At 41.4% G+C, this 26877-nt stretch overlaps 1 protein-coding gene across 4 annotated transcripts in view; it reads left to right on the top strand.

The window, feature by feature from the left end:
• The window catches only part of col5a3a (collagen, type V, alpha 3a), a 50956-nt gene that overhangs the window by 19431 nt on the left and 4648 nt on the right, over nt 1-26877 (top strand). Inside the window, exons 6-61 of one of the 4 annotated variants that reach the window (XM_031312778.2) lie at nt 80-499; nt 1311-1430; nt 1530-1646; nt 1755-1808; nt 1919-1960; nt 2576-2638; nt 3260-3334; nt 3511-3594; nt 3770-3826; nt 4121-4174; nt 4316-4369; nt 4453-4506; nt 5115-5168; nt 5401-5454; nt 6011-6055; nt 7332-7385; nt 7558-7602; nt 7807-7860; nt 8432-8476; nt 8858-8911; nt 9739-9783; nt 10127-10180; nt 10817-10861; nt 11002-11055; nt 11141-11248; nt 12100-12153; nt 12497-12550; nt 12652-12696; nt 12903-12956; nt 13338-13382; nt 13567-13620; nt 13714-13767; nt 14135-14188; nt 14301-14408; nt 14780-14869; nt 15086-15139; nt 15337-15444; nt 15773-15880; nt 15987-16040; nt 16254-16307; nt 16414-16521; nt 16658-16711; nt 19235-19288; nt 20742-20795; nt 20935-20988; nt 21087-21194; nt 21308-21361; nt 21457-21510; nt 21713-21766; nt 21883-21936; nt 22043-22150; nt 22890-22943; nt 23056-23109; nt 23198-23305; nt 23803-23856; nt 26436-26471. In XM_031312778.2, coding sequence (XP_031168638.1) covers nt 80-499; nt 1311-1430; nt 1530-1646; nt 1755-1808; nt 1919-1960; nt 2576-2638; nt 3260-3334; nt 3511-3594; nt 3770-3826; nt 4121-4174; nt 4316-4369; nt 4453-4506; nt 5115-5168; nt 5401-5454; nt 6011-6055; nt 7332-7385; nt 7558-7602; nt 7807-7860; nt 8432-8476; nt 8858-8911; nt 9739-9783; nt 10127-10180; nt 10817-10861; nt 11002-11055; nt 11141-11248; nt 12100-12153; nt 12497-12550; nt 12652-12696; nt 12903-12956; nt 13338-13382; nt 13567-13620; nt 13714-13767; nt 14135-14188; nt 14301-14408; nt 14780-14869; nt 15086-15139; nt 15337-15444; nt 15773-15880; nt 15987-16040; nt 16254-16307; nt 16414-16521; nt 16658-16711; nt 19235-19288; nt 20742-20795; nt 20935-20988; nt 21087-21194; nt 21308-21361; nt 21457-21510; nt 21713-21766; nt 21883-21936; nt 22043-22150; nt 22890-22943; nt 23056-23109; nt 23198-23305; nt 23803-23856; nt 26436-26471 — 3957 coding nt within the window. Of the gene's footprint in view, nt 1-79; nt 500-1310; nt 1431-1526; nt 1647-1754; nt 1809-1918; nt 1961-2575; nt 2639-3259; nt 3335-3510; nt 3595-3769; nt 3827-4120; nt 4175-4315; nt 4370-4452; nt 4507-5114; nt 5169-5400; nt 5455-6010; nt 6056-7331; nt 7386-7557; nt 7603-7806; nt 7861-8431; nt 8477-8857; nt 8912-9738; nt 9784-10126; nt 10181-10816; nt 10862-11001; nt 11056-11140; nt 11249-12099; nt 12154-12496; nt 12551-12651; nt 12697-12902; nt 12957-13337; nt 13383-13566; nt 13621-13713; nt 13768-14134; nt 14189-14300; nt 14409-14779; nt 14870-15085; nt 15140-15336; nt 15445-15772; nt 15881-15986; nt 16041-16253; nt 16308-16413; nt 16522-16657; nt 16712-19234; nt 19289-20741; nt 20796-20934; nt 20989-21086; nt 21195-21307; nt 21362-21456; nt 21511-21712; nt 21767-21882; nt 21937-22042; nt 22151-22889; nt 22944-23055; nt 23110-23197; nt 23306-23802; nt 23857-26435; nt 26472-26877 lie in introns of all 4 variants that reach the window. The other 3 variants (XM_035996893.1, XM_031312779.2, XM_035996894.1) reach the window with 3 other exon arrangements.

Below are 26877 nucleotides of genomic sequence, written 5' to 3'. Positions count from 1 at the left end.
TATTTTCATTCACAACAGTGTTTGCTTTTTCTCCATCCTCCATTTGTGCCCTCATCCCGCATTCCCTTTTTCATAAAAGAACTCCCAACTTGGGTCTGATGCTCTGATGCAAAGTGACCAGCCTGATGAACCAAAGGAGCACTCCAAAAAGGAAAGGAAAGGGAAAAAGAACAAAAAGAAGAGGGACAAGGGCTCTAACGGCAAAGGTAAAGGCAAAGGCAAAGGCAAGGGCAAGAAGGGATCCAGAAAGAAGAAACATGAAGAGGAGGGTCTTGAGGATGGCTTCCTTAGAGTGTCCACAACACTGCCTGAGTATCTGTCTCAAGAACCTTTTCAGCCCACCGAGTTGCCAGATTTTAAGAGCGCCCTAGAAACTGTCATCCTAACTGAAGACTTCGACAAGACCCTCATGGAGATGCCCACACATGAGCCTGACTCTACAACAGAGTCCCCCCCTGTGGTGCCAAGTGCATTGCCTGAATCAAAGGTTTCTGAGGAGGTAGACAAGTTTACTTGTAGATACCCTCCACCCCAACCCCCTGCTGCCATTTGCAGTTCTAACCGATCACTCCCCTAATACCTCCTAACCATAGAGAGCACCTCTTCCCTCTCCAGTTGCTTACCACCACCACTAACCAGCACCATTCTAATCATCACCTCTACTGCATCCCTACCAGAAAAATGCAGAATGCATCTTAAATGAGAATTTTTTTAATGGTCGTACTATGTGCCTTCTGCCTGTGTTTTTTGTAGAACACGCTGTAGTACATGCATACCGCATATTCGAAAAGCACAGTATGCATGGTACATACAGTATTTATCTTCCTGTATGTGACCTACAGAATGAGTATTGGGTTTACAGTTCATTCAATGTGAATATATGCTCAGATACTATCTACATTAACATACAACTGTATATCATTTTTTTTATCCAATCAATTTCTAACTTCCCACTTCAACAAACAAAGAATGTTTGTGTATGTTTCCTTCATGTTTATAATTTGCTAATTTGCCAAATAAACTAATTTCTCACGCTCATGCTGTTTCTGTAGCTGTTGCAATCACTGCCATGCTGCCACATGAATCTGACTAGTCCATCAGCTAATTACACTCCAGCATTGCAATTACCTGCAAACCCGTCACCCAGATAATCAAAACATTCCCATAAAATCTACCTGTTTTGCTAACATTCACACCGTGCATTACAAAATATGACATTACTCTGAAGCACTGGGCTCTAATGAGAAGAGCTCAGTGTCCCCTGGTTCATCTTTGCTATGACTCATTTAAGCCCGTGTGTTGGCCTGCAGGAGGACAAGCCAGTGAAGAAGCCAGTGATGGATGAGCATGTAGATGACCTTTACGAAGACCTCTATGATGATCTCTCAGTTTCCACGGTAACAGTGGGCCCAAATGTTACTGAATATGAGGTAGGTTAAGTGTAAAAGCAAGAAACGTCTCAGCACAAAATCACCGAGGGGCTATTTTGGTATTCACTACACCTGAATGGAGTTTTTTCATTCCAACAGATTCTCGAATATGAAGATTACAAGAATGACACAGAGTCAGAGTATGAAGATTATGAAATATACAAGGACGACTTTGAATTTGCAGAGCGGGAAAGAGCAGGGACGTGGGATGGAGAGGTAAATCTCAGAATGAACTCGTACATCAAGTGAGTGGTCACGTCTTCAATTGCCTGTGTCAAGTGATTTCTAACGATCCACATTTATTCATCTGTTTCTCCTCCTCAGGCTAGCCTCAGAGCAGAGAAAGGCCAGAAGGGAGAGCCAGCTATTATTGAGCCGGTGAGCTGCTAGAGACATTTATTGAACAGCCCAGTAGCTTTAGTTATGAGCATGGGAATGAGTTGATACTCTCCTAATGTACATTTTATTCTATCTGTGCTGGTTTCTAGGGTATGATAGCGGAAGGACCCCCAGGTCTACCAGGGCAACAGGTAAGCCTATTCACTGCCTGAACACAGAAAAAAATGGAAAATGATGATGCCTTCTTTCTGTAATTATACAGGATGTGGCATAATGTAACATAAGCAGGAACTGTCCAGATGAGGAACAAAATGTTGAGAATTGTGGATTTAGAAATCAGGATGCAATGTGATGTTTTCAGAAAAGTAAGCAGGTTTTTTTTTAGGGGTGACCACCCTGAAATACACCCCTGCACTATGATGCAATGCAAGATGGCACTTTTTAAAAAGATATTTTATTCATATTTAGTCATTTTATTTTATTTGTTTAGGTTACCATTTGAAAACTGGTTGGGACAACAGATGAAAATGTGCCTGTTGAGCTAACTCTGGCTCATTTAGAGTTACTTTACTGTTGATTAATGAGCACGGTCCCTGTGAAATAAACAAATAAATGAAATGAAATATTAAAAGTGCATCAACACAAAAAAAGTAAATATATCTAAAATTCAAAACTACATAAATAAATAAAAAGGGGTTATTGTAAAGCATTCAGAGGGTTATAATATTATTTAGAAGAAAATTATCATTTTGTTGAAAACTTCTTCTTTAATGTTTGTTTGAGTGCTGTGAATGTTTCCTTTGCAGGGGCTCGCTGGCCCAGCTGGCCCAACAGGCCATCCAGGACCCAGGGGAGATCCTGGTGAATTGGTGAGTGAGAGCTGTGGGTTCAAATGTGACCTCACATTGAAACATGTCCAGTCCTGAACTGAACTTGCTGGACTTCAGGGACAGATGTTGACTCACACATGTTTGACCTGATTTTCTTTCTTTCTTTCTTTCTTTCTTACACACACACACACACACACACACACACACACACACACACACACACACACACACACACACACACACACACTGACAGATGCTCTGTCAATCCCCAGTTATAGGTGGTTTCTATCATTTTGCTTTTACTATCATAGCTTAATTTCTTATAATTCATTTATAGGTTTAGTGTATAGTGTCTAGTGTTAATGTAACACCATACGTTAATTGCAACCTATGTTGTAAAAATCTAACCACTTGTGTACATATATATATATATATATATATTCCTGTGGAAATAAAGCAAAGGTTGTTTTTACAGTGATTGGATCGCAGTGCTGTGTTTCTCTCTCTCTCTCTCTCTCTCTCTCTCTCTCTCTCTCTCTCTCACACACACACACACACACACACACACACACACACACACACACACACACACACACACACACACACACAGTAGCCAGTAGTCGTGCATAGCTGTATCATTTACCCGACTTCTCTTTTCAGGGACCCCCAGGACGTCCTGGTCTTGCTGGGGTTGATGGGATTCCAGGTTCTCCAGGAACCCTGTTGATGCTACCAGTAAGAAATTACAGCACACTCATGCATGCATGTGCACTCACACACACACAAACACACACATTTTCCCAATGTGATGTAGTGGCATACGGCCACAAGGGGGGGCTGTGTGATTGTACTTCATTTACATTTGGGGGATCCTGCAGAGTGAACTGAATCCTCTTTTTCACTGCCTCCAGTTCCAGTATGGAGGTGATTCCCAGAAAGGACCTGTGGTGTCTCCCCAGGAGGCGCAGGCACAGGCTATCCTCCAACAGACCAAGGTACACTTCACAGGAACCAATACTTTTGCGTCATCCTGCCATATTATAACATCAGCAACTGTTGACATCATTTGACGTCATTTTATGCTGTATGAAGACCAGTTTATTGCCTATTTAAAGTCAAAAGGTACCTTGTGCAGCGTACATAAACCACCCAGTTGTGTTTTTCTTCCAGCTGTCACTAGCGGGACCTCCAGGTCCAATGGGTCTTACAGGGCGACCAGGCCCAGTGGTAAGGCACTCCACTAACCTTGACCAAAATTGCATCATACCTCAAGGGCTCCTGCACCCTTTAACCTCAATTTCACATTCTGCCTGACCAGGCACAAGCTTTACTCTCCCCCTCTCATCCTAAACTCATCATTATGCATGCTCAGTATGTTTTAAATGCTTGTGAAATCACTGCTGGTTTGCAAAAATGAACAGATTTTACATTTAGTGTGTTTGGTTCTAAATTTGAGTTGACGATTTGAATGCTCCTGTGCATCATGTCATGCTCAAATGAATAATTGTTTTTATTTTGCAGGGAGTTCAAGGTCCCTCTGGGCTTAAAGGAGACAGGGGAGACAGTGGCCCTCCTGTAAGACCAGACATAATTTTTACTTCACTACTAGCTTCCATCATGTCATCCTTTTTTGTCACACTATTCATTACCTTTTGTCCTCTTGCCTGCTTTTTTACACATTTTTCCATTTGTCTGCTCTCTTCCTTTCTCATAAAGGGACCACGTGGGTTGATAGGCTCTCCAGGAATCAATGGAAAGCCAGGAAAGAGGGTGAGATATCTTGAGTATTGCAGCATACTGTGCCTGATGTACTATAACGCAAAACCTATTTTAACTGATTGTGTATCTCGTAGGGGCCCGCAGGAGCGGACGGAGGTCGCGGAGCTCCAGGTGAAACAGGCTCTAAGGTAAGCTCTTTGAGATCTCACTGCACTGCAATGCAGTAGTGATAATCTCAACTAATTGAGCTGCATTCAATAACCCACAGATTTGTATGTATTTACGGCCTTACTGCTTATTTGGATATTAGTTGTGTAAATGTTACATTGCCAGTTGTTGCACCTTATTTCTGATGTTTGGTGTTGAGTTTCCATGAATTCCGTTTTCTGTTTCCATGAACACAACAATGCCACACATGTTTAGGCAGCTAGGTCTTATACGATAACAAACTATCTCCACTTGCAAGTGTAAGCCTTTAGGTATTCAGCAGCCCACAGCTTATTATATGTATTGACAACAAGGCAACTCAATACCTAACAGCTGCAGGATGAGCTTAGCAAATAAATCAGGCTCCCTTGATGCCGGGTCTGACAGAACAGCAGAGTCTTTATCAGTCAAAGCAGCATTTTAGCAGACCTACAGCTAATCTGAAAGCTCCCTCTCCCCAACATAAACTCTGAGCAGATGGGAGGATCTGCCAGGGGAGACTTTCAGTACAATTCTGCTAATGTTTACACATTACCGTATGTGTGTGTGTTTCAGGGTTTAATGCACTTGCTTCTCTATTACTTTTCAGGGTGACAGGGGTTTTGATGGCCTGCCAGGTCTCCCAGGAAACAAGGGACACAGAGTGAGTTAGATTTGGTAACTTAGCATTGACACTGTATTTATATAGTCATTCAGGTACTAACACGCTAACATGGCATGCATGAATACCTTATACATCACATGGCAGGTGTTTATTTGCACATTTTAATCATGATGATTGTGTTTTCTAAAACGCATCTGCTGGATATTGCTCTGCTATAAACAGAACAGTCCTAAATATCTTGAGGCTTACGGCTAATGCTTTTATCTTGTAGGGGGACAGAGGAAAGCCGGGTCCTCATGGGCCTGTCGGAGAGCCAGGAGAAAAGGTGAGTGCAAGTACTTAGCAAAATTTACTTGCAACAAACAAAGCCTAGAAAATACATCCTGCAGCAGTGCTTTGTTTTTCTTTATTTTTCCATCACACACGGTTAAAAGAGAAACCTTTTCAGATCAGTGAATCAATTCTACAAATCATTTAGATGGTAAACCACCACAGATCAAAGCAGGCTTTACTGAAATGAAGTCATAAACTCTTGAATTTTTTAATTCTGATACGCTGGCCTGAGTTCATTCAGTATCAAGGTTTGCAAAAGACCTGAAAGCTATGCAGTGCATCCCCTGACATAGAACTGAAAATATGAACGATAGAAGCTCTGTCAAGATAGTATCAATCCATGCAGGTGGGTGGGGGAATTTGAGCGAGCGGCCTATTAGTCTTTGCTCGAAGATAGTTGAGCCTTATCTGTCAGGCAGGGAATTTATTTAATGAGCTATTTTCACAGATTATGTCTTTGGGGATATAAATGTATCCATGCCTGAGGTTGTCTTAGAGAGGTGCATGAGATTTATGTGTTGAATCTGTTTCCGTCTTTGTTATTTTAGGGATCTGATGGACCTGTGGGGCCAGGAGGGCAACCAGGCGAACCCGTGAGTAACCACATCTGGAACAATATAATGATCCCTCTAAATGGACCTAATTTCATGTTGATTGTTTCTCTACATTAAAATATTTCATGTAGAAGATGTATTTATCAAGTCTGTGCTTTGGGTTCTCAGAATTAAGCTAACACAAAAAATGTCTTAGTGCAGAATCACAGAAACAAATGATTTCCACGAGAAACCAAGAGGGGATTGTAGGAGATCACTAGAATTAAGCTCAAGCAGATGTTTAAGCCAAAATCTTCACAGAAGAACTTGAACAGAACAACATCTAGTGCTTATACAAAACAAAAGAAACATTGCACAACAACTATAAAAAACTAGGACGGTCAAACCATATTAATGCAATACTGCCAGTGTTGTGCATTAAGAGAGAAAAGGTCACTGGACAAAGGTGTGCAGTATGAACATTGAACACAAGAGTATACACTGGTATAATATAACATGTATGCCCTATGTTTAAAATCTCCTTTAAAATCTCACGTCATATCGATTATAACTGCAAAGTTACTTTTGATCATAGAGAGACCACTTTTCTTAAGAGCACCGTTGAAAGAAGCTGCCATTTTTTCTGTGTACCTCTGCAGTAAACACTGGTTGATTGGTTATGACTCACACTCTATCTTTCTCACAGTAGGTGAGGTTGGGGCTCAGCGGGGTTCTGTCCCTCCAAATGGATCACTATGTGCAGGAAAGAATAAAGTGCCATAAGAGGAAAGTTATGTTAAACTACAAAGATACAGGAAAGGAGAGGCTTTGGCTGTTTTAGAAGAGAGAAAAAGGAAGCAAAAAATGAGACAGCGAGAGACAAACATGATGCACAAATTTGGTTGGTGAAATAGATAAGAGAGATGGAGAGAGGAAAGAGGAAAGAGAGAGAGAGTCGGAGAGGGAAGAGATAAAATCCTGGCCTGAATGATTATATTTCCATATCAATCACTTCCCAGGAGATCACAGATGTGGCTTTGGAACAGGTGGCTTGGCCAGCCTACAAAGAGGGAGGCTGACAAAAACAGAGCATACACACTCATGCAAACAGAGGCTAGTGCAGTCACTGTGGTTAGCACACACAAAACCAAAACACACACAGACACACACAGAGACACACACACACACACACACACACAAATGTATTATTTGTATCTCCCTGTTTTTCCCTCTCTCTCTTTCCTTAGTCCTGATTTATGATTTAGTATTCCACACTCACTCCATCTCATCATGAATGCAGGTTAGCGGCTGACTATTTGCTGTTTTTTGTCTCCAGGGTTCTCGGGGTCTCGTTGGGCCGAGGGGGGCACCTGGCCCACCTGGCCAGCCGGTAAGTCAACATTGCCTTGATTGCAAGATCAGAGCTATTCAGTCTTTTCAACTCTATAAAAGGCCCTCTAGTGCCACTGAAGATAAACTAGGAAGCTGTTGAACTGTGTCTCTTTTTCCGATCAGACTTTGACATTTTATCCATTGTTTTCTGACATCTTGTATTTTGTCAGGGTATTCGTGGAACTGATGGAGTACAAGGGCCTAAGGGCAACCTGGTCAGTCCTGCTACCTTCTTTACCGACTGTAATATATGTAAAAATAGTTGTATGAAAATGAGCATGTGAGTAACAGTTTTTTAAAGTGATCTCAGCTACAGAAACATCAGCCAGAGTGGCTTAGTGTGGCCGTCTAATGCACCTGTTAACCAATCTTGTGATGTGGAGGCAGAGTGTGTGACTATTAGTGTTTGTTGTTGTCAGGGTCCAGCTGGAGAGATAGGGCCCCCAGGTCAACAGGGAAATCCAGGAGTACAGGTACTGAACCAAAAAACAACTGTAAAAAATAGAAAAATAGAAAATAAATGTATTCAAGACATATAGACATGCTTCAAATATGCACCATCACTTACAAGCAGTTACATAACACATTTTAATCTCTTACACACACTTTATCTCTTTGTTTTTGTGGCTAACTGTTTCTGTTTTATTTTTACATCAACTGAATGTTTACTTGCTCTTCTACAGGTTTAGGAAATGATCTAAAAGTCTTTCACAATCAAAATGTATTCAGAATCCAAGTCTGTTTTTATTACCTCATTAAAAGAATGTTTATGGAGATACAAGGTTTTCATCCCACAACAACAACATATAATTTTAAAATGTCACCAGAGACATTACAGTCATATAAAGAAGATGTAATCATATTTTAGCTCTCCAGCATATCAACAATACATCCAATCCCTCAGCTCACACAAGTTCATCCCCACTTTATGTGCATGACTCTTACATACACATCATATGCACACAGACTCAAGCAAAAACTCAACTCCCAGCCTTCTTCTTGTTTTGTGACACTTTACCTGATTGATGCTTTGTTCTGGTCCAGGGCTTGCCTGGTCCTCAGGGTCCCGTTGGATTGCCAGGAGAGAAGGTAGGTAGCATGTCTTCCACTTAATTTCAGATTTAAAGCTGTGACCTTGTGACCCCTGTCATGACATACCCAGGAGAGGCTGGTGGAGCTGGAGAGTACGACACAACCATTTCTGGCTCCCATTCAGACAAGACAGGGCTAGACAGGAAATCAATACACAAGGAACACACACAGGAAAAACAGACACTAGGGACGGTCTTGGCCAGTGCACTTCATGAGGCTAGACTGATAAAAGAAATAAAAAGTGGACTTAGTCATAAACGCAACATGTTTGGTAGAGGAGCAGCAAAGTGGGAAATGTGGTCTCTTAGGGATAAGTGAAGGTGCTATATCATATGTGTAGCTCATCTCAGTATTCATACCTCTCTCTGTCCTATGCAGGGTCCCCAGGGGAAACAAGGCATGCAGGGACTACCGGGCATTGATGGCCCTACCGTAAGTACAAACAAACACACAAATATTGGCATAAACGCATAAACATGCATGCATCCATGAATACCTTTGCACATCCCAAATCTATTTACATATAAATAAAGAGCCTACTCCTTCATCAGTCAACACGGTGCTCAAGTGACAAGACAAATAAATGACAGCTCCACATCAACTGATTTACTGTACTAGAAGAGTGTGCAACACACTGTGGCACATGTCATTCATCCGTTTTTTGATTTCTTTTTGTATAGAATAGATAAAAAACAAACATAGCTATATACAAACAAAAAGCTATATTCACCACATAATGACTGAAAGAGGACTAGACCCAGATGACCAGCCTCTACAGTATAGGATGCTGTACCTCAAGTATGTCAAATTCCAAATAAAAGCTTGCATACTGTTATACCAACAATAAATACAACAAAATAGCTTTTATATGCATACATATTCAACCCAGAAGTTAGTTAATCTAAAGTAACCAAGAAGATAAAATTTGCCAACCTACACGATACTATACGATTCAAACAGTATGACATTTAGAAAAGAATGAAAAATCTTATAACAGTGCGGCACTTTCTCATTTCCAAGAATTCATTTTAGATTGCAGTCAGACACATTTGAGTGAGTTTCACTTAATGCTCTTTGTATTGTTCTGCAAAGCTTTGTGACACACAATGATATTTTTATGGTGCTTCACTCTCGGTGCCGCTGGCGTTTCCTCTTTTTCATTGATTGGTGACAATCAGAAATTTCCATCAAGGAGTGATACAATAATAATGTATTTATGGCAATGCTAAGTCAATCTGATTCCTGTTTTCTTGTTTAAGGGTCACCCAGGGAGAGAGGGCCCCGCAGGAGAGAAAGGCATCCAAGTGAGTAACTGCTTGTCTGCTGTAGTGTCATAGCAAGATATTAAACATGGTGTTTCTTGCAATCTGTTGTAACTGTGCACGCACTTACATTAGGTTACAGTAATCCTCACTCTTATTATTATAATCATTGTGTTCCAATGTCATCATCTTTATTGTGCAAGAGCATTAGCTCATTAGAGTCAGCAGCATGCAATCATCAGCATCATCTTTTTCTGTTTTATTAATTAAGGATATGATACGGTGACTGAGTGCAATGCTTATTCATATCTGGTCAGAGAAATGCATTTTTGCTGGCTGCTGCTTGCCAAGACTAAAGAATAATGTTTGTTTGTTTTTTATGTAGGGTTTACCAGGCCCTCAGGGGCCTGTTGGGTACCCAGGGACCCGTGGAGTCAAGGTGAGACATAAATGCATCATGATCTCAGGTGTAATGTCCTCCGCGATCTTTATTCCCTGGCACATTTCAATCCGCGAGCATGTCTGCCTATGACGGACAAGCTGTTTGAGTCTATGACTGACAAGTGACAGGTGGAGGGAAAGCTCTTCAGTTCTCAAGGGGACTGTTACCAACAGAGTGAGGAACATTTGACGGATAGGAAAGATGTCAGAGTCAGATAGAACAGAGCTGTGTGCGTAGGTGTGGAGCAGTCCATTTTGACTGAGTGTGCTTTTGAATTTGAGGAATAAAAGTGAAGTTGTCATGAAATGGCATTCTGCTTGGTGTTTGTTTTGTCACATTCACACATCCGGTATTTTATCTGGTAGTTTGGCTCAACATTCTATAGGGGAAGCCTGACCTTGTTGGCAATCATCAGTATAAACTGAATGTAAGGCCAATAACTAGTCAATAACAGAAGAATGTTAGGTCAAGAGAAAATCAATACAAACTAATGAATCATTTCAGTGTTTTAAAATGGGGTATTTCTGGAACTGCATGCAACAAGTGATTTTTCTTTGTGAAGTCTTTTTTTGAGAGTAGACTTGTGAGTGATGTTAGATTATTGTTAAATTAAGTTTTCCCCATTTTTCACAGGGAGCAGATGGAGTTAGGGGTCTAAAAGGGAGCAAAGGAGAGAAGGTGAGTGAAACAGAGAGAAAGTCTTTATTCTGTTTTTGTTGTCACACTGGACTGGGAGGACACTTGACAAATTACAATGTAATGATGCCATTTATCATCAAAGCTTTCATTGGACATCCCCTCTCCTCAATGCATCACAGGGAGAAGATGGCTTCCCAGGGTTCAAAGGTGACATGGGCATCAAGGGAGACAAGGTGAGAGAGCCCAGAAATCACAAGCCTCAGTATCATGTTCTGTTATTTTCTATCTGTTATGTTCTACTCAAATTCTTGACTTTAGGGTGATAACGGCCCTACTGGTGCTCGTGGAGAGGATGGACCAGAGGGGCCAAAGGGCCAAGCAGGGCCCCTGGGAGATGGAGGAGCTATCGGGATAGCTGGCGAGAAGGTACTATTTTTTTTTTTTTAAGATTTCATTTACATTACAAGACATGATATGAAATTATTTTATCTAAAACTGCATTGCGCTGCTACCGCCATTAGAATTTTAGGTAGTAGAGTTACATTTCTTTAGCTCATTTTTCAGCTGTGACAAAACTTGTCTGTAAATGAGTAACTGTAACTGTAAAATGAGTGTCTAAAAATCACTGAAATACTAAACATATTGGTTTTAATGCCCTCACGTTTATTACATCCGATTACAACCCGTTCTTAAGGCAGAGCTCTCACTTACATAATAATAAAGTAATCTTTCAGTCATCACTATATGCAATGTTTAAATATACTCTGCTGTATTTGTGCAGGCATAGTCAACAGTATGTTATAACGTCTTAAAGCTTTAGTGCGTAACTTTTTTATGTTAATAAACATCACATTCAAGCCATTGCCAATTGAGTTGCTACAAAGCTAATTAAGACTATCAGCTCCACACAACTCTCTCTGTATTTCTCAGTATGGCTATGTTCAGAAGATTGTGTCGTCCGGCAACTATTGTGCGCAGAAACTCGAGTGCAGATAATTACCTCTTCTGAAGAGTCCATCATGTTTTTTTTTTAATCCTCTGTGTACTCCTCGGTTACTTGCAACTGCGTGGAGGAAGGGTGGGGGCGGTGCGCGATCACGGAAGGCTTGTATCATGTGGACGCGCCAACATTTTTGTTGTCATTACTTAGAATTCCTCATGGGGGAGACAGAAACTACACACTATAGCTTTAATTAAATGGTTTCCATACACTTCTCTTCTTAATATTTCTCTTATTTATTTCCTCCTCCCCTCTTATTCTGCCTGTCTCTCTGCAGGGTAAACTTGGTGTGCCCGGATTGCCAGGATACCCAGGAAGGCAAGGTCCTAAGGTGATTTAACATTGATCAGCTATTATGATCAGTTAATGTGTCCTCTGGTTCCTTTATCACAGCTTTAACCAGCAAGATGTGTGTCCGTGGCTGGACTGTTTCCTGTCTGATTAAAAATAAAGGATGATAAATGGCTTATTAAAAAAAGGCTATTTTATTAATAGTTAATTAGTGACATCAATTCATTACATGTTGATGAATGGTGTATTTTAGGCTGTGTTGGGCTCATGGATTAGATTTGCTTTAATTTGTTACAGTGGTTAATTATACGTTAATGAGCCATCGGGGGTGATGTGTAATGAATGGAAGGCCGAGGCTGATTAACCTCTACGTGTGTCTCCAGGGATCACTTGGCTTCCCCGGTGTGGCCGGGGCCTTGGGAGAGAAAGGACGAAGGGTGAGGACTGTGTTGACATATGATCACATTCGGACTACTTCAGAATATGTAAACTTTTCTGTGTGGGCGCTGATAAATAATTGTTAACCTCTACAATGCAGGGTCCAGCTGGTCAGCCGGGGTCTGGGGGCCAAAGAGGTCCTAATGTGAGTACAGCTATAGGTGCTATGCATATTACACCAGGCTTTTTTTCAGTGTATACAGCTGTATTTGCTCTATTAGATAAAACCAGTTAACCACAACTTGTGGGAGGCACACTGTTACATCACTGCAGTGTTTTCACATCACCAGACATTTATCTTCCACCTGAGTTATGCATGCACTAATCAGCCTGTTGTTTGTTTTCCAATAGGGAGCCCGGGGGGGAAGAGGAGCAAAGGGGCCCACTGGAAAGCCTGGAGAAAAGGTGAGCTTAAACTGACACACAGTCATATGCAGTTTTTTTTTTTTTTTTTTTTTTGCAGTGTCTTTGTTGATATACATAAACAAGACATATGCACATACAGTAATAGTCACATAAACACACACCTGGCTGTCTCATAAAGTATGGATGAATGCGCCGGCCGGGTTGGAACTGGTTGTTGCTGTTCACTGCTAGATGACAGGCCATCTGGTGCAGTGAGAAGTGACTGTCTGGCAGGGGATGCTTCAGTTTACACTCTCAACCTCAAAGACCATCTTGGGGAAGCTAAAGATTGTCTGGCGAGCAGAAAACTAAAAATGTTTAAGTGGCTCATGTTTTGGTACTGTGTGTTTTAGTTGTCTTGTTTGTCATTTTGTCTGGTAGGGTTCTGCTGGACAAGACGGTCCTCAAGGATCCCCTGGAGAACAGGTATCTTTTGATTATTGGACAATACTGTACATACAGTGCCTAAATAAGACCATAGATGTAAAGCCTGAAAAACATATCTTGGCATCACAGATACAGTCTCATAAATCAATGTAGGACAAGCACCAGAAAATACAATCAGAAAATACAAGACAGAGTTTTGACAATCTGTGTTATTATTTTCTAGGGCCCCCAAGGACCACAGGGAAGAAACGGTGAAGCAGGACATAGAGGGCCTAATGTGAGTGGGTTAACAGTTTCACCTCATCCCACGTGTTATGCTAACATTATGTTCAGTTCATCACAATGATCTAAATAAATGCTTCCCTTTCAGGGTCCACCTGGAAAAGATGGATTACCAGGTCATCCAGGCCAGAGAGGGGAACCAGTGAGTCACATTTAATCTCAATAAAGATGCATATTTATTAGGGCTGCACGATATGAGAAAAATATCTAATTACGATTATTTTGACTGATATTGCAATTGCGATATGATTCATGATATTGTAGGCAATGATCATTTTTGTATCATTATTCTCATTTTCATTGAAAAACATTAAAATGAAAAAAATGAAAATGACAATAGTATGCTTTTTGCGAGGATCTGTACCAAACAAAGATGTTTTCTTTAGTTATGTTTTCAAGTTGAGATGCCTCTACAACTGTAGATCTAGTAAAACACCCTGCCCTGTGTGCATCCCACTGACTCAGATTCAACTCTGAGGTTCACCAGACTCACCTGCTTTATTCTTTAGGGCTTTCAAGGCAAGAACGGCCCCCCCGGGCCCTCAGGTGTTGTTGGACCACAGGTAAGAGGATCAGCCCATGGTATTCTAAATTATTATGCAGCTGTTTATTTCAGATAACATGTTTTTAAACAAGTGTTATGTAATGTGTGCTGTGTAACTTGCTTGTTTTCAGGGTAAATCTGGTGAGACAGGACCGACTGGAGACAGAGGCCATCCAGGTTCACCGGGACCACCGGGTGAGCAGGGTTTACCAGGATCAGCCGGAAAGGAGGGTACCAAGGTGAGTAGTTTTCATCATAATGTCGCGATCATAATCACACACACCACCACCTTATTACTGTTATATTAGATAAAGCCCAAGGACTCTCTCAGCACTGCTTGAATATCTTCTGGGTCTGATCCTATTCTCTAATTTGCTAATAAATAACAGAGAAAACCTCGCGGTGTTGAGTGTATTATGGCTCATAAAAGATAAATGTTCCTTCTTGGTGTGACTTGCTGGTTGGTGTTATTTATGACTGCATAAGGGCCTGCTGTCTGCTGGCTCCTTGCCTTATATCTACTGTAATTATGTGTGTGTGTGTGTGTGTGTGTGTGTGTGTGTGTGTGTGTGTGTGTGTGTGTGTGTGTGTGTGTGTGTGTGGTTTCCAGGGAGACCCGGGTCCATCAGGAGCCTTGGGGAAAAGTGGCCCTGCTGGGCTCCAAGGCTTCAGAGGGAGCAGAGGGACCAACGGTGCAATGGTAACGTAAACTACCAAACATCCCACATCCTCACCATCTCTCTCTGTCAACAGATTATCTTGAAATGTGCAGCTTGCAATTAGATCACAATTGAATTGTAATCAATAAAGTGGCCAATTACAAGTTTTGCAAATGTTAACTCACTTCACTGGCAGTAAATCTCGTCATGGATGCGGTTGTGGCTCGACTGTGAAGGCTGTTTCTTTGTCTCTCCAGGGTCCTGCAGGTCTGAAGGGAGGTGAGGGTCTACCTGGTGTTGCAGGCGCTATTGTAAGTCTGATTTTGTTAAATTCCTTTCCATCCCATCCCCTGCTCTCTGCCAAGCTTCTATGTTATATAGAATGCTAGGACACATAAGGCAGGAGGCTGTTTCCATGGTGATCACTGATCGTGACCAACACATTAAATCAAAGAGTGAGTCATGTGACATGTGCTCACCTCACATCTCTATCTCCTCTTTTTTCCAGGGTGCCACCGGAGAGAGGGGCCCTGCTGGGCCAGCTGGCGCTATCGGCCAGCCAGGACAGCATGGCGGCGTGGGTCCCGCTGGGCCAATGGGAGAGAAAGGCGAGCCAGTAAGATTTGGAACATTGCTACTTTTGTTTCTTAGGCAACAATGTTCACCATCATATACTGTACCATCACCTCCCACCCCATGGTAATAAACAGCATGTGCTCTCGCTTTGGAGTGTGTCGTTATGAGATGGAGAGCAGGAGAGAGGTGAAGGAGACAGAGAGAGAAAGGCAGGGAGTACTGTAAATATGAATGTGATCAAGTCTGCATCTCGGGTGCAAGTTTCTTTCCTGGTCCGATACATTAATCAATGTGTCATGCTGCTATATGAAGATAATGAGTATTGAAGCGTTTGCTAGATGTGTGCTGTTTTCCCATCTGCTCCCTAGGGAGAGAAGGGGCCTGTGGGGCCGGCTGGGCAAGATGGGGAACTGGGACCCGCAGGGCTGCCAGGGGCTGCAGGATCTCTTGGACCTCCAGGGGAGGACGGAGACAAGGTAGTTAGATGGGACAGCCAATTTATACTTTAGCACTGCTAAAGTGCTTGCTGATATTTTGTTTGTGTGTGTATGTGTGTTCACATGTGTGCATTTGTCTCCATAGGGAGAGACAGGAGGACTAGGCCAGAAGGGCAGCAAAGGAGACAAAGGAGAAGCAGTGAGTATGAATTTTATGCAAATAGTACTAACATCACATCATTACCTTGCATCACCAGGAGGTAGAGGACAAACTGCCTTATAATTGTTTTGCAGCAGTTCATTGTAATAACTGTTTGCCTGGACGGTGTGTCATCTGTTGGAATGGGCAGATGGTTTTAATCATGTATTTCCTACAGTGAATGTGTATTAAACTGCCCTTCTGCTTTTCTAGGGACCCCCAGGACCTGTTGGAAGTCAAGGGCCTATGGGCCAACCAGGATTGCTAGTATGTTACGAAAATTCCGAATGCATCATATAAAAACATCACCGTATAATAAGTTGGTTTAGGTTGTGCGGTGTTAACAGTGCTGACCTGTCGGTGGATATTTCAGGGTGCAGATGGTGAGCCAGGTCCTCGTGGGCAGCAGGGCATGAATGGGGCGAAAGGAGATGAAGGACATAGAGGCTTTAAGGGGGCATCTGGTCCTTCTGGACTGCAGGTAAGAATTACTATCAATTCCAAAAACTGACTTTCTCTCTATTGGCTCATCTCTGATTTCACATACTATACTTTAGTTTACATTTGTTTCCATTTCATGCCTGAGACTGCGTTGCTCCCCATATCTGCATTTGTAGGGAATGCCAGGACCACCAGGAGACAAAGGAGAAAGCGGGCATGTGGGCTCAATGGTGAGTAACTGTTCAGCAATCTCAGCACACTCATCTCAAGTGTACTGCTATGGGCCAGTTTCAGTCTCGAGTCTGTTCTCAACACCACTTTACTGACTTCTTACACTTTGTTTCATGATTGTTTTGACCTTGACTTGTCTTCACTAATATTGGATAGTGACTTGACTTTTCTTCACTTTCCAAAAACCTTTGAATGTGTCTTTTACTTTTCTTGATATTCTCGCCAGTATCAAAGCAGTTGAATGGATATTTCTGAAAATCAAACGTGTGCATTCATTGGTAGAAAAACATTAGAAATACATTTTTTTACTCTGAATATTTAGGGTGTATTGCAGAGCTTCTGCAAATACTGTAAACTTACATTTCTGTTTATGGCTTGGAAACGCTTTTGTATTTGTGAAGACATGGGCCTTTAGTGTGAGCTCAGTGTTTTCATACAGGTGGTACTGAAATGTCTTCTTAATGCCAGGAGGAATCACTATCCTGTCATTGTGGGTGTTTGAAACATACTACTATACTGATATACTCAAGTTTGATGAATGCATTATTGTGATAGCTACATCCAAGAAGCAGACAAAGATCATCCACTTTGCTTCGAAAAAATTACATTATGCGCACATTTGGCAAGATTAGGAGGGTTCAGTACTGTACAAATGAAACAGCACCTATTTTTTTGTGCCGATCCTACTGCTGTGTGTCAAATCTGTGAATCAAGCCTCTACCTCCAACTACAATCAGTGGTCTCGAGGGGCTCAGTTCATTCTGGTCCTCGATTGGTCTCAATATCATTTAGACCCCAGTTGTACAAAGAGGTGTTGACACATCTTTAGTATTGAGTATAGCCAGTCATGGTTTTGCTCCTACAGCAGCCTAGTGTGAGACTGTTGCACAAAAATAAAGAGTGATTTAGCTACTTTGCTCCCAAATTACTAACCGCTGTGTTTCCATTGTAATAGCCTTGACAACTCTTGACACCTAACAATCTAATCTGCCTCAACTGCTGAGGAACTGAGGAAAACAGCTAAATCTGTGGTTTCCCAAGAATAGGCATGTTTCAAAGCAGACAATTTGATTTGGTAATGATGGTTCTGCTCCAGGTAAGTATCCTAGTTAGCCATGCCAGCCAACAATGCTTACACTCCGTGTGGGGTTGGAAGGATTAGTCAAAGCAATGGACATCCCACATTAGCTCTGCTAAGTAGCTGCAAACTAGTCCACCATATTACTATGGCATAACATATACTGTGGTATGATGCTGGCTAAGAAAAGAGCCCTCAGTTAAGAAACACACTCTCTAGTCAACTGTTCCTTTAATTCTGTTCCTTATATCTATATTTCCATAACCTAATAAAATTATATCCACAATGACGGCGAAAAGAAACCGCTCAAACCTTAAAACCTTTAACAATCTCAACTCGTCTTTTCAATGGGTGACAGATCTTCAAAGCTAAGTGTGAATGACAGTAGACCATGCCTTTAAGTGCAAGGAAGACAAGCCCACAGAATGAAGAGGTGGTCCTGTATGTAAAAGAAAGAAAAGGATAAAAAAAGAAGAGTGAGAGAGGGTGACAGAGCTGATGCAGTAGAGCAATGGAGTGGAAGGAAGAGGCGGGGCGCTGATTGTGAGCAGGAAGACGGTGTGACAGCTGCTAATCAGATTAGCCTCAGCCTTGGCTGTCTAATTAGCATCCTCCTTTGTGACAGTCATCTCACAACGCTGTCAACCATGAACACACGCTAAACAAGATTCTCTATAGCCCCTTTTCTCCACAGCCAGATTAGGCAGGGGTGCATCAAAATGGAACAACACAAAAGTGAGAGAGAGAGAGAGAGAGAGAGAGAGAGAGAGAGAGAGAGGAAGAGAGATGCTGAAGACTCAGTAGGAAAGTTTCATTCATGTGTGAGCGTTGCGGATCACAGAATTCTCCCCTCTAATGCTCAAGCATCTCTCTGCCAGAAGGATGTGTGTTTCCTCTAGTCCCACAGAGTCTCTCTCTGGGCAGATTGTCTGTCTTTCTGTCTCAGATTGTTTTTACAACACAAGGCTTCCTCCAAGACTTCAGGGTGATTCAGAGCACAGCTCAACATCTACTCAACTGAAACTGAAGCCGAGCACAGTTAGGATTGATTGCTTGCCGCTCTCTCTTGAGCTGCACAGAAGAGTCAAATCACATGCCGTCACTGTGGATGAGAAAATATGGTCTTGCACATCACAGGCTAGAGGTTTCTTATTAATAAGAGAGAGGGAGGGGAAGGAGGAATCAGAGCTTGTGTCATATTGAGGGTAATGACCTGTCTGGATGTCTTCATCATGTCACTACGATAATGATCATAGATACTCGGGCCATTGCATAAGCAATCCACCATGGCCTGAATTCTAACACTCATTTAATTTAGGAGGCACCAGCCAACCCCTAGCTCACATTCAGTTTGTATTTATATCTCTGTGTGTTTTATTGATGCGGTATATCCTTATTGTCTGCACTGGTATCCTAATGAGACATTTCATTTCTCTTTCTACAGGGGCCTCCAGGACAGCATGGCCCACGAGGCCCCCAGGGGTCCATTGGTGGAGAGGTAGAGTGCATCATGACTTTTTTTCAAATCATATTTGGATTTAGATGTAGGCATGACTATAGTGATATCACAGAGACAGCCCCATTGAGTGAGGGATTAAGGGAGCACTCTTTCCACCTACAGGTACTCTAAAGTCAGTAAAAGGAGAATTACCCTGCGCGGCACAACTCAGGCAGTTTATATCAACAAGCTGTTCATATCCCTCTTCATAACACAAATTGTAAATATTCAGAGCAAAAACATTTCAAATCAACATATGATTGTTAAATTACTTGAAACAAGAAATGCAGCAGCATGGTTCATTTAATATGATGATGCCAATCAGCATAATCATCATTACCAAATATTATAATTGGTCCTCTCATAATGAATAAATGTAGATCAGGTTTCATCATTTCTTTCAAAAAGATTTTAGCCTGATTTTCTTGCATTTTTAAGATTATTCATTGAGGTTTGCAAATATGTATTCTTTGTTTTTGTTTTTTTATGTATCATTGGGGCTAAATCATTATTTTTGTTAATTTTGTTGAATCTGAATGATTGCATTTTTGTTAATACAATGTTGTAATTACATGCACACCCTATGCCAGTATTGCAGTTCTGATATTTTCAAGTGATGGCAGCTGCATGCCTTTGTGATTCATACAGAAAACATGATGCTGTATCAACTTTGGAATCAGGAAGACTTTCATTCAATATGCAGGAGTATCTACATTTCAAACTGAAAAATAGCTTATCCTAACACACAACATAGACTTTATATTTTCCAGCCCCTCATCTCTTCGTATACAGTCTTTTCATTTGAACACTTCCTGCCACAGACCCTCCACTGCTTTTGATACTTGAATTATTAAACAGTATTAGGATATGATCCCTGGGAGAGAGTTATATTTACTGCTCTATGAATCATTAAGAAGTATTAGACTATCATCCCTGAGAGGCAGTTATATTTACCTCTAGTAATGGCCGTCTCTCTGCTGCCTCACCGGTCAATTATTCAGCAGCAAGCTGCAGAAATCTGCGTGAGCCGCACTAGCGCTTCATCACAGGAAGCATGAAAATACAGCAGTGCAGAGATGGTGGGATCCATAAATGGATTGATACAGGAATAATGGAAAAGAGCGAAATGGTGGTGGGATGGCATGTGACAGCAGGAGCTCAGTGGTAGTACTCAGCTCCCATGTTTGTGCACTCTACCGAAGACAAGCTTTTAATGGGTTCGTCTAAAGACACAAAGCACAATACACTAACATACTCTACATACACTCAGTATTTTCCTTGTGTTGTGATAATTCTGTTCCAGTTTCAGCATTCTGTGAGCAGAACTGCTGACAGACAACAAAATACTGCCCCAAAAACTTGATTTTGAAATATTGAATACTTACATATTTCAAACTTGCCATTGTTATATGATATTTTGGTTCAACCCGTTCTCTCTCCCCTCCTGCCACAGGGCCCACCTGGAATGACTGGTGGAGTTGGTCAGCCTGGACTTGTTGGAGAGAAGGTCAGCATTTCCCATTAGCAACTACACAGTGTGTACCTGTGCACATTGAGTAGAATGGCAGTGGTGTTTGTGTGTGTGTGTGTGTGTGTGTGTGTGTGTGTGTGTGTTGATTATTTTAACTATGTTCCTTCTCTACCAGGGTGAGGACGGAGAAGGTGGAGACCCTGGGTCAGTTGGAGAGCCTGGCATTGCTGTAAGTCAGCTTACCACCATCTTTCCTTCTTGTCTTCCTCAAACACATCCTTTCTTCGCTCTTTGATTGATTTGTCATCTCACTTGCTGGTGTCCCAGGGTGCTAAAGGCGATGTGGGGGAGAAGGGTGACTCTGGCCCTCCCGGTACAGCTGGGCCTCCAGGATCCAGAGGAACACCAGGGGAGGACGGACCCAAAGGCAACCTTGTGAGTCTTTTGTCTCTCTGGATCAGTGATTTGTCCTTGCTCTGGTTGTCAGGTCAGTCAGTCTGTTGTTGCCATGCATATGATAGTTTCTACCTTACTGTTTGTGTCCACAGGGCCCTATTGGGTTCCCCGGAGATTCAGGACCTCCTGGAGAACCTGGCATCAATGTGAGTATTATTATTATTATTATTATTGCTTAACCATTAATTTGCCATTAACTTGTTTATTGCTCATTTCTTCTACATGACATTTTTTCATCCAGGGAGTAGATGGTGGACCGGGGCCGAAAGGAGACAATGGAGAACCTGGCAAAGCAGTAAGCAGGGATTTTTGTATCTATTTCTTGCACATGTTACACATACAACACTAGTAACTTGTGTATGCTTAGTCTGTATTCTCTGTGACATATTAAGATTTTGCTTCTTCATCATTATGTCTGGACATTCTTCTCATTGTTTAATTACTGGATGGGAATGTGTTTCTTTTTTAACTTTCTGACCTTTTTCTGTTGTCTACAGGGACATGCAGGAGCCTCTGGAGAGCCAGGTCCTACAGGACCTCCTGGACGGAGGGTGAGCTTAGCATAGTTTGTGTGCATGCGTGTGTATGTAGCTAATGTGTATGTGTGTTTGTTTGCAGTCAACAGCCTTTGTCATTATCTTAGCAACATTGTCTTTGTCAACCCCAGGGTCATATAGGTGCAGCAGGAAAAGAAGGGAAGCAAGGCATGAAGGGAGCCAAGGTGAGGATAATGGCTGGCACTGAGCTCCGTGGTTGTGTATGGTTCCTTCCAACAAAGCCTTTCTGGTCTATTTTGCTACTAACGCCTTGCTGTCCATGCTCTGTAGGGGACGACAGGAACCCAGGGTTCAGTGGGGAAGACCGGTCCAGTGGGACCCCAAGGGCAGCCAGGGAGGTCTGGCCCAGAAGGTCTCCGAGGCATCCCAGGGCCCGCGGTCAGTACGCAATGTAAAATGCTATTTTAACTAGAGCTGCAAAGACTAGTTGATAAAACGCTTAGTTGTCAACTATTGAATTAATCGCTACCATTTTAATAATCGATTGATCAGTTTGAGTCATTTTTTATGAAAAAAAGGTAAACAATTCTCTGATTCCAGCTTCTTAAAGCTTGAGTGCGTAACTTTTTTATATTAATGAACGTCCGTTACATTCAAGCCATTGCTAAATGAGTTGTGTTAAAAAAAAAAGTTTAAAAAATGGTGTCGTCCATCATGTTTTGTTAATCCTCCGTGTCCTCCTTGGTTACTAGCAACTGTGTCGAGGAGGGGTGGGGTGGCGCGCTATCACGGAAGGCTTGTATCATGTGGACGCACCAAGAGTTTTGTTGTCATTACTTAGAATTCCTCATGGGGGAGACAGAAACTGCGCAATATAGCTTTACATGTGAATATTTTCTAGTTTCTTCACTTCTCTATGACAGTAAACTTCTATCTTTGAGTTTTGGACAAAACTAATCGATTAATCGAGAAAACAATCAACAGATTAATCGACAATGAAAATAATCGTTAGTTGCAGCCCTAATTTTAACATTAGTCTGAAGCTGGTACTGTCTCTGTTGAGTCTGAAGCAACATCACTGCCAGTCATCAGAACATGAGATCCCGTTTGTGTTTGCGCTTGATCATTGCTTCAGCATACTTTACGTTGATCTCCAATTCTTGTGTTTCTTTTCTAGGGTGAGCAAGGGTTAAATGGGCCACCAGGACAAACTGGACCACCCGGACCAATAGTAAGATCCTTAAATCAGGATTCAAACCCAACACAACCAAACCATATTTCATGTAAAGAGTCTACAGCACTGGGCAATACTAATATAATAATACATCTGCCATTGTTAACAGGGGCCACCAGGACTTCCAGGATTAAAAGGAGACCCTGGAAACAAGGGAGATAAAGTGAGTGTTTAGCCCTTGACAGAGAGAACACTCTGTACTAGTCTAAACCCTGGGAAACAATGCTGATGAACCATGTCTCTGTCTGCAGGGTCATGGTGGGTTGATCGGTCTAATTGGGCCCCCAGGAGAACCTGGCGAGAAGGGAGATAGAGGCCTGCCAGGGAACCAGGGTACACAAGGACCTAAAGGAGATGAGGTACATTTGGTTGAAACATGATTAGGGCTGGGTATTGTTACCCAAATAACCCAGTAACAAGAAATACAGAAATGTCTCTAGTCAAACGATACCTGTATTCGATCCTTTTCATACCCAGATCTAGAAAAAAATGACTACTGTATTTATATGGTTGTGCTCGCAGCCAATCACCGCAAGCGTTCATCGATTTAATGCGGCGTGTGATTGGCCCTCTACCGCAGCAGCTACAGTACAACCCATATAGTCTGCGGTGTGGTGAAGTTGAGCATGGTGTATTTCACAGAGTTGGCAGTTCAGTGTCAAATCAAAAGAATACAATCTACTAAATACTACAAAATGAAGTACTCTTGGCATCGGTATCACTTTAAGGGTACTGGTATTAGTACTAGTGTCGTAATTCTTTAAACGTACCAAGCCCTAAACATGATGCATCTGATACACTTCTACACAAAAGGAAACTCAATTCACTAACAAGATTTGCTTGTCTTCATATCTAGGGTACACCTGGCACACCTGGTCCCACTGGCCCACTTGGACCACCTGGACTGTCAGTAAGTGACACAGCTGTTACAGTATATGAACAATTATGTTTTCAGCTACCCTACATGATAAGTCATTTGAGTGTTAAGCCTAAGGAATGCTTACGTCTCTACTTTCTCAGTAAAGAATCTTTATGTATCAACCTGTTCACATACTGTTTTTGTCCATCACATGGCATAAAATAATTTTGACCATGACTTACAATACTCCTCTAAACAAGTACAAGAAGCAGTAATCATCAACAAACATAGTTGCAGGCTGACTGCTTGTTGCATTTAGAATGTCAATGTTGTTTTTGGACAGTTTTTATGTAAGGTAGGCTATAATAAACCCTTTAAGCTGAATGGCTCCATCACCGACTGATACTCAAGGCAATAAGAGATGCATGAAAAGACGTGAAACCTGTTTATGCCTTTTTTGGTGACTGGAAACCAATTTATGTAGACGCTGCAGATCAAAATTGTTCATAATATAACTAATAATATAATTAGTTTAAAATCGTGCCCACATGCATCTTGTTAATAGGGTAACTACCATTTTTTGTTTTTTTCTGGACCCTATTTTCCTATCTTTTTGTGTCAACAATCTTTGACATTGGTCCAGTATTAGGCAAGGTCGCTGCAGTAAGCAGTCAGTGAAACAAGCTACAATGTAAGTTATAGGGCAATTGTTCAGCTTGTATTTACATTCACAAAAGTGTTTGTTTTGCCATTTTCAGGCTCAGATTATTATTCTGTGTGTCTCACAACATTATGGAAAAGATTTCTAAGGAGGTCGACCTTTCTGTTAAAGAGTAAGATCCTTTTTTTAAACATAAAAACATCCGCAAAATTGCATTCGCTAAACCCACCAGACTCCATGTAAATAAACAGTAATTTTAGCATCATAAAATACACTTCATTCAAAGTCGACAGAAAAAAAATAAAACTATGAAAAGCAGTTTTGGAACGTCTTTCCACCTTTCCAACCATCACAACCATCACAACTCTAGTTTTGGTTGTAATAAACACATAGTTTACCGATTTACATGTGAAAATATGTTGGCTCTATACATGCTAAAAGTATTGTTGTTTTAAATGGAGTCTGGTGGGTTTAGCACTAGCGACCTCAGAGCAGTTTCTGGTTAAACAGAGAGGTCTCAAAGAGGTTTTAAAAAGGTCTCTGTAGGGATGCTTTTCATAATGTTGTCAGACACTTAAAATAATAATCTGAGCCTGTCAGTGACAAAAACAGCACTTTTAGTGGACCAAACTGACGCTGAACATTTGCCCCATAGGGTTACATTGCAGCCTGGTCTGTGACTGCCGGTTACAGTGTTCACGCTTAATATTGGACCAGTTTCAAAGATTGTTGTTCCTATCAGTCACTTACACACAAAAACATAGGAAAATAGGGTCCTGGTTGAAAAAAAAGTAGTTACCCCTTTAATACAGATGTAAATGTCATTTGTATCACGAATGCATCTTTTAATCTTAAAACATCCTTTTGCAAAGATAATGCAGGCGTAAAATAAAAACAGATAGAAAAAAACATGCGTCAAGGGAAGAACACAAGAAAGGCAATGAGGTTTTAAGACAGTGACTACTTTTACGTGCACATAATAGTCTGTTTTTTGCCCTTATTCCAAAAAAGACAATATTTTGACTAAGCTGTTTACATGGCTAATGAAAGTGAATATTCCATTGATATTCCCGTCTACATGTAGCCGTGCAAAATACGATTTGCTGTACCGTGCAAACACAGCATTCATCTTTCATTCCTTCAACCAGCATCTTGAAAAGGTCAGCGTAGCGATGTGTGCGCATATCCCAAAACCTGTTGATATCCAAGTCTTTGATAATGTTTGAAAGTAGCTGTGTTTCTCCTTCTTATCGGGTCTGCAAACTGTTGGCTGGTTGGTTTGTGTACAGCAACCATAGTAACACACAGAGCTGACCATAAGCCGTAAACAGGCAAGATGCCGTAAACTGTGGTAAAAACCCAGATTGAGATGCATATTCCGAATGCGTTGTATACATGTCCAAAGAATGCCTCTAAAATCTGAATAATACCAGAATATCCTACGTCTTAATCGGAAAATGCTATATTCGGAAAAAGGCCTTATTCGGAATATCTAACCAGAATATGCTGTTTACATGACCTTATCAAATTCGGAATATTGTCATATTCAGAATAATAGTGGAATATTGGTGTGCATGTAAACATACTCAGTGTCTCTCACTTAAGGCATCACCAAGAACAGTCATTGCACTTTGGGGCAAATTGTGATCACTTCACTGAAACTCAATTAACACTTATTTAAAGGTCATATAAGATTTGGATCTAAGGGATTTAGCTTATGATTCCATTTGCAAAGAGTAAGCACCATTTTATTGAAAGAGCATACAGTCCTGTTATTATTCATTATTACTAGTAGTAAAAGTAAAGATTTTGACCATTACCTGTCCTGTTGCCAAGCAGTTGCCTGATTTTCCAGTGAATAGCTGATTAGTATTTTGCAGTGCATACTTGAGTAATTAGACAGTTTTCTGAGCTTTTATACTTTTATTTATGTTGTTACTGCTTACTTACTCCTCCTCTCCACTAATAGGGTGTAGCTGGTGATAAAGGATCGAAGGGAGAAACGGTGAGTATAGTAATCTGTCTTATTTATACATTGCCATTGCTGTACTCACACCTCAGCTTGGTTAGCAGCTGCTGGGAACATATGCTGGGGAACAGAGGAAAAAGTGTGTTTGTTGGCTTAAATACCATGCGTCACAATCATAATGCTCTACTGTGTTTACCGCATGTCTTTGGAACTAAAAGCTTGCTGTACAGCCACGCTTGCCTTGTGTGTGATTTTTCCATCGGGCCCTTTTAATAGGATTTGGTTCTGGTGTGTGTGATGTTATGAAAGCCACTATAGTGTGTCTTGAGAGCCAAGGCTTTGACCACAGAGTGCTGATGCACACAGCTGGATAATCCTATAAGCAGCCATATCTGCCTGGATAAAACTGGGATTTAGCCAAGTGGTGTGAGAGAGGCTCCAG

The sequence above is a fragment of the Sander lucioperca genome, chromosome 21 (genome assembly GCF_008315115.2).
Source record: "Sander lucioperca isolate FBNREF2018 chromosome 21, SLUC_FBN_1.2, whole genome shotgun sequence".
NCBI lineage: Eukaryota > Metazoa > Chordata > Actinopteri > Perciformes > Percidae > Sander > Sander lucioperca.
This window is presented reverse-complemented; position numbering and strand designations above follow the sequence as displayed.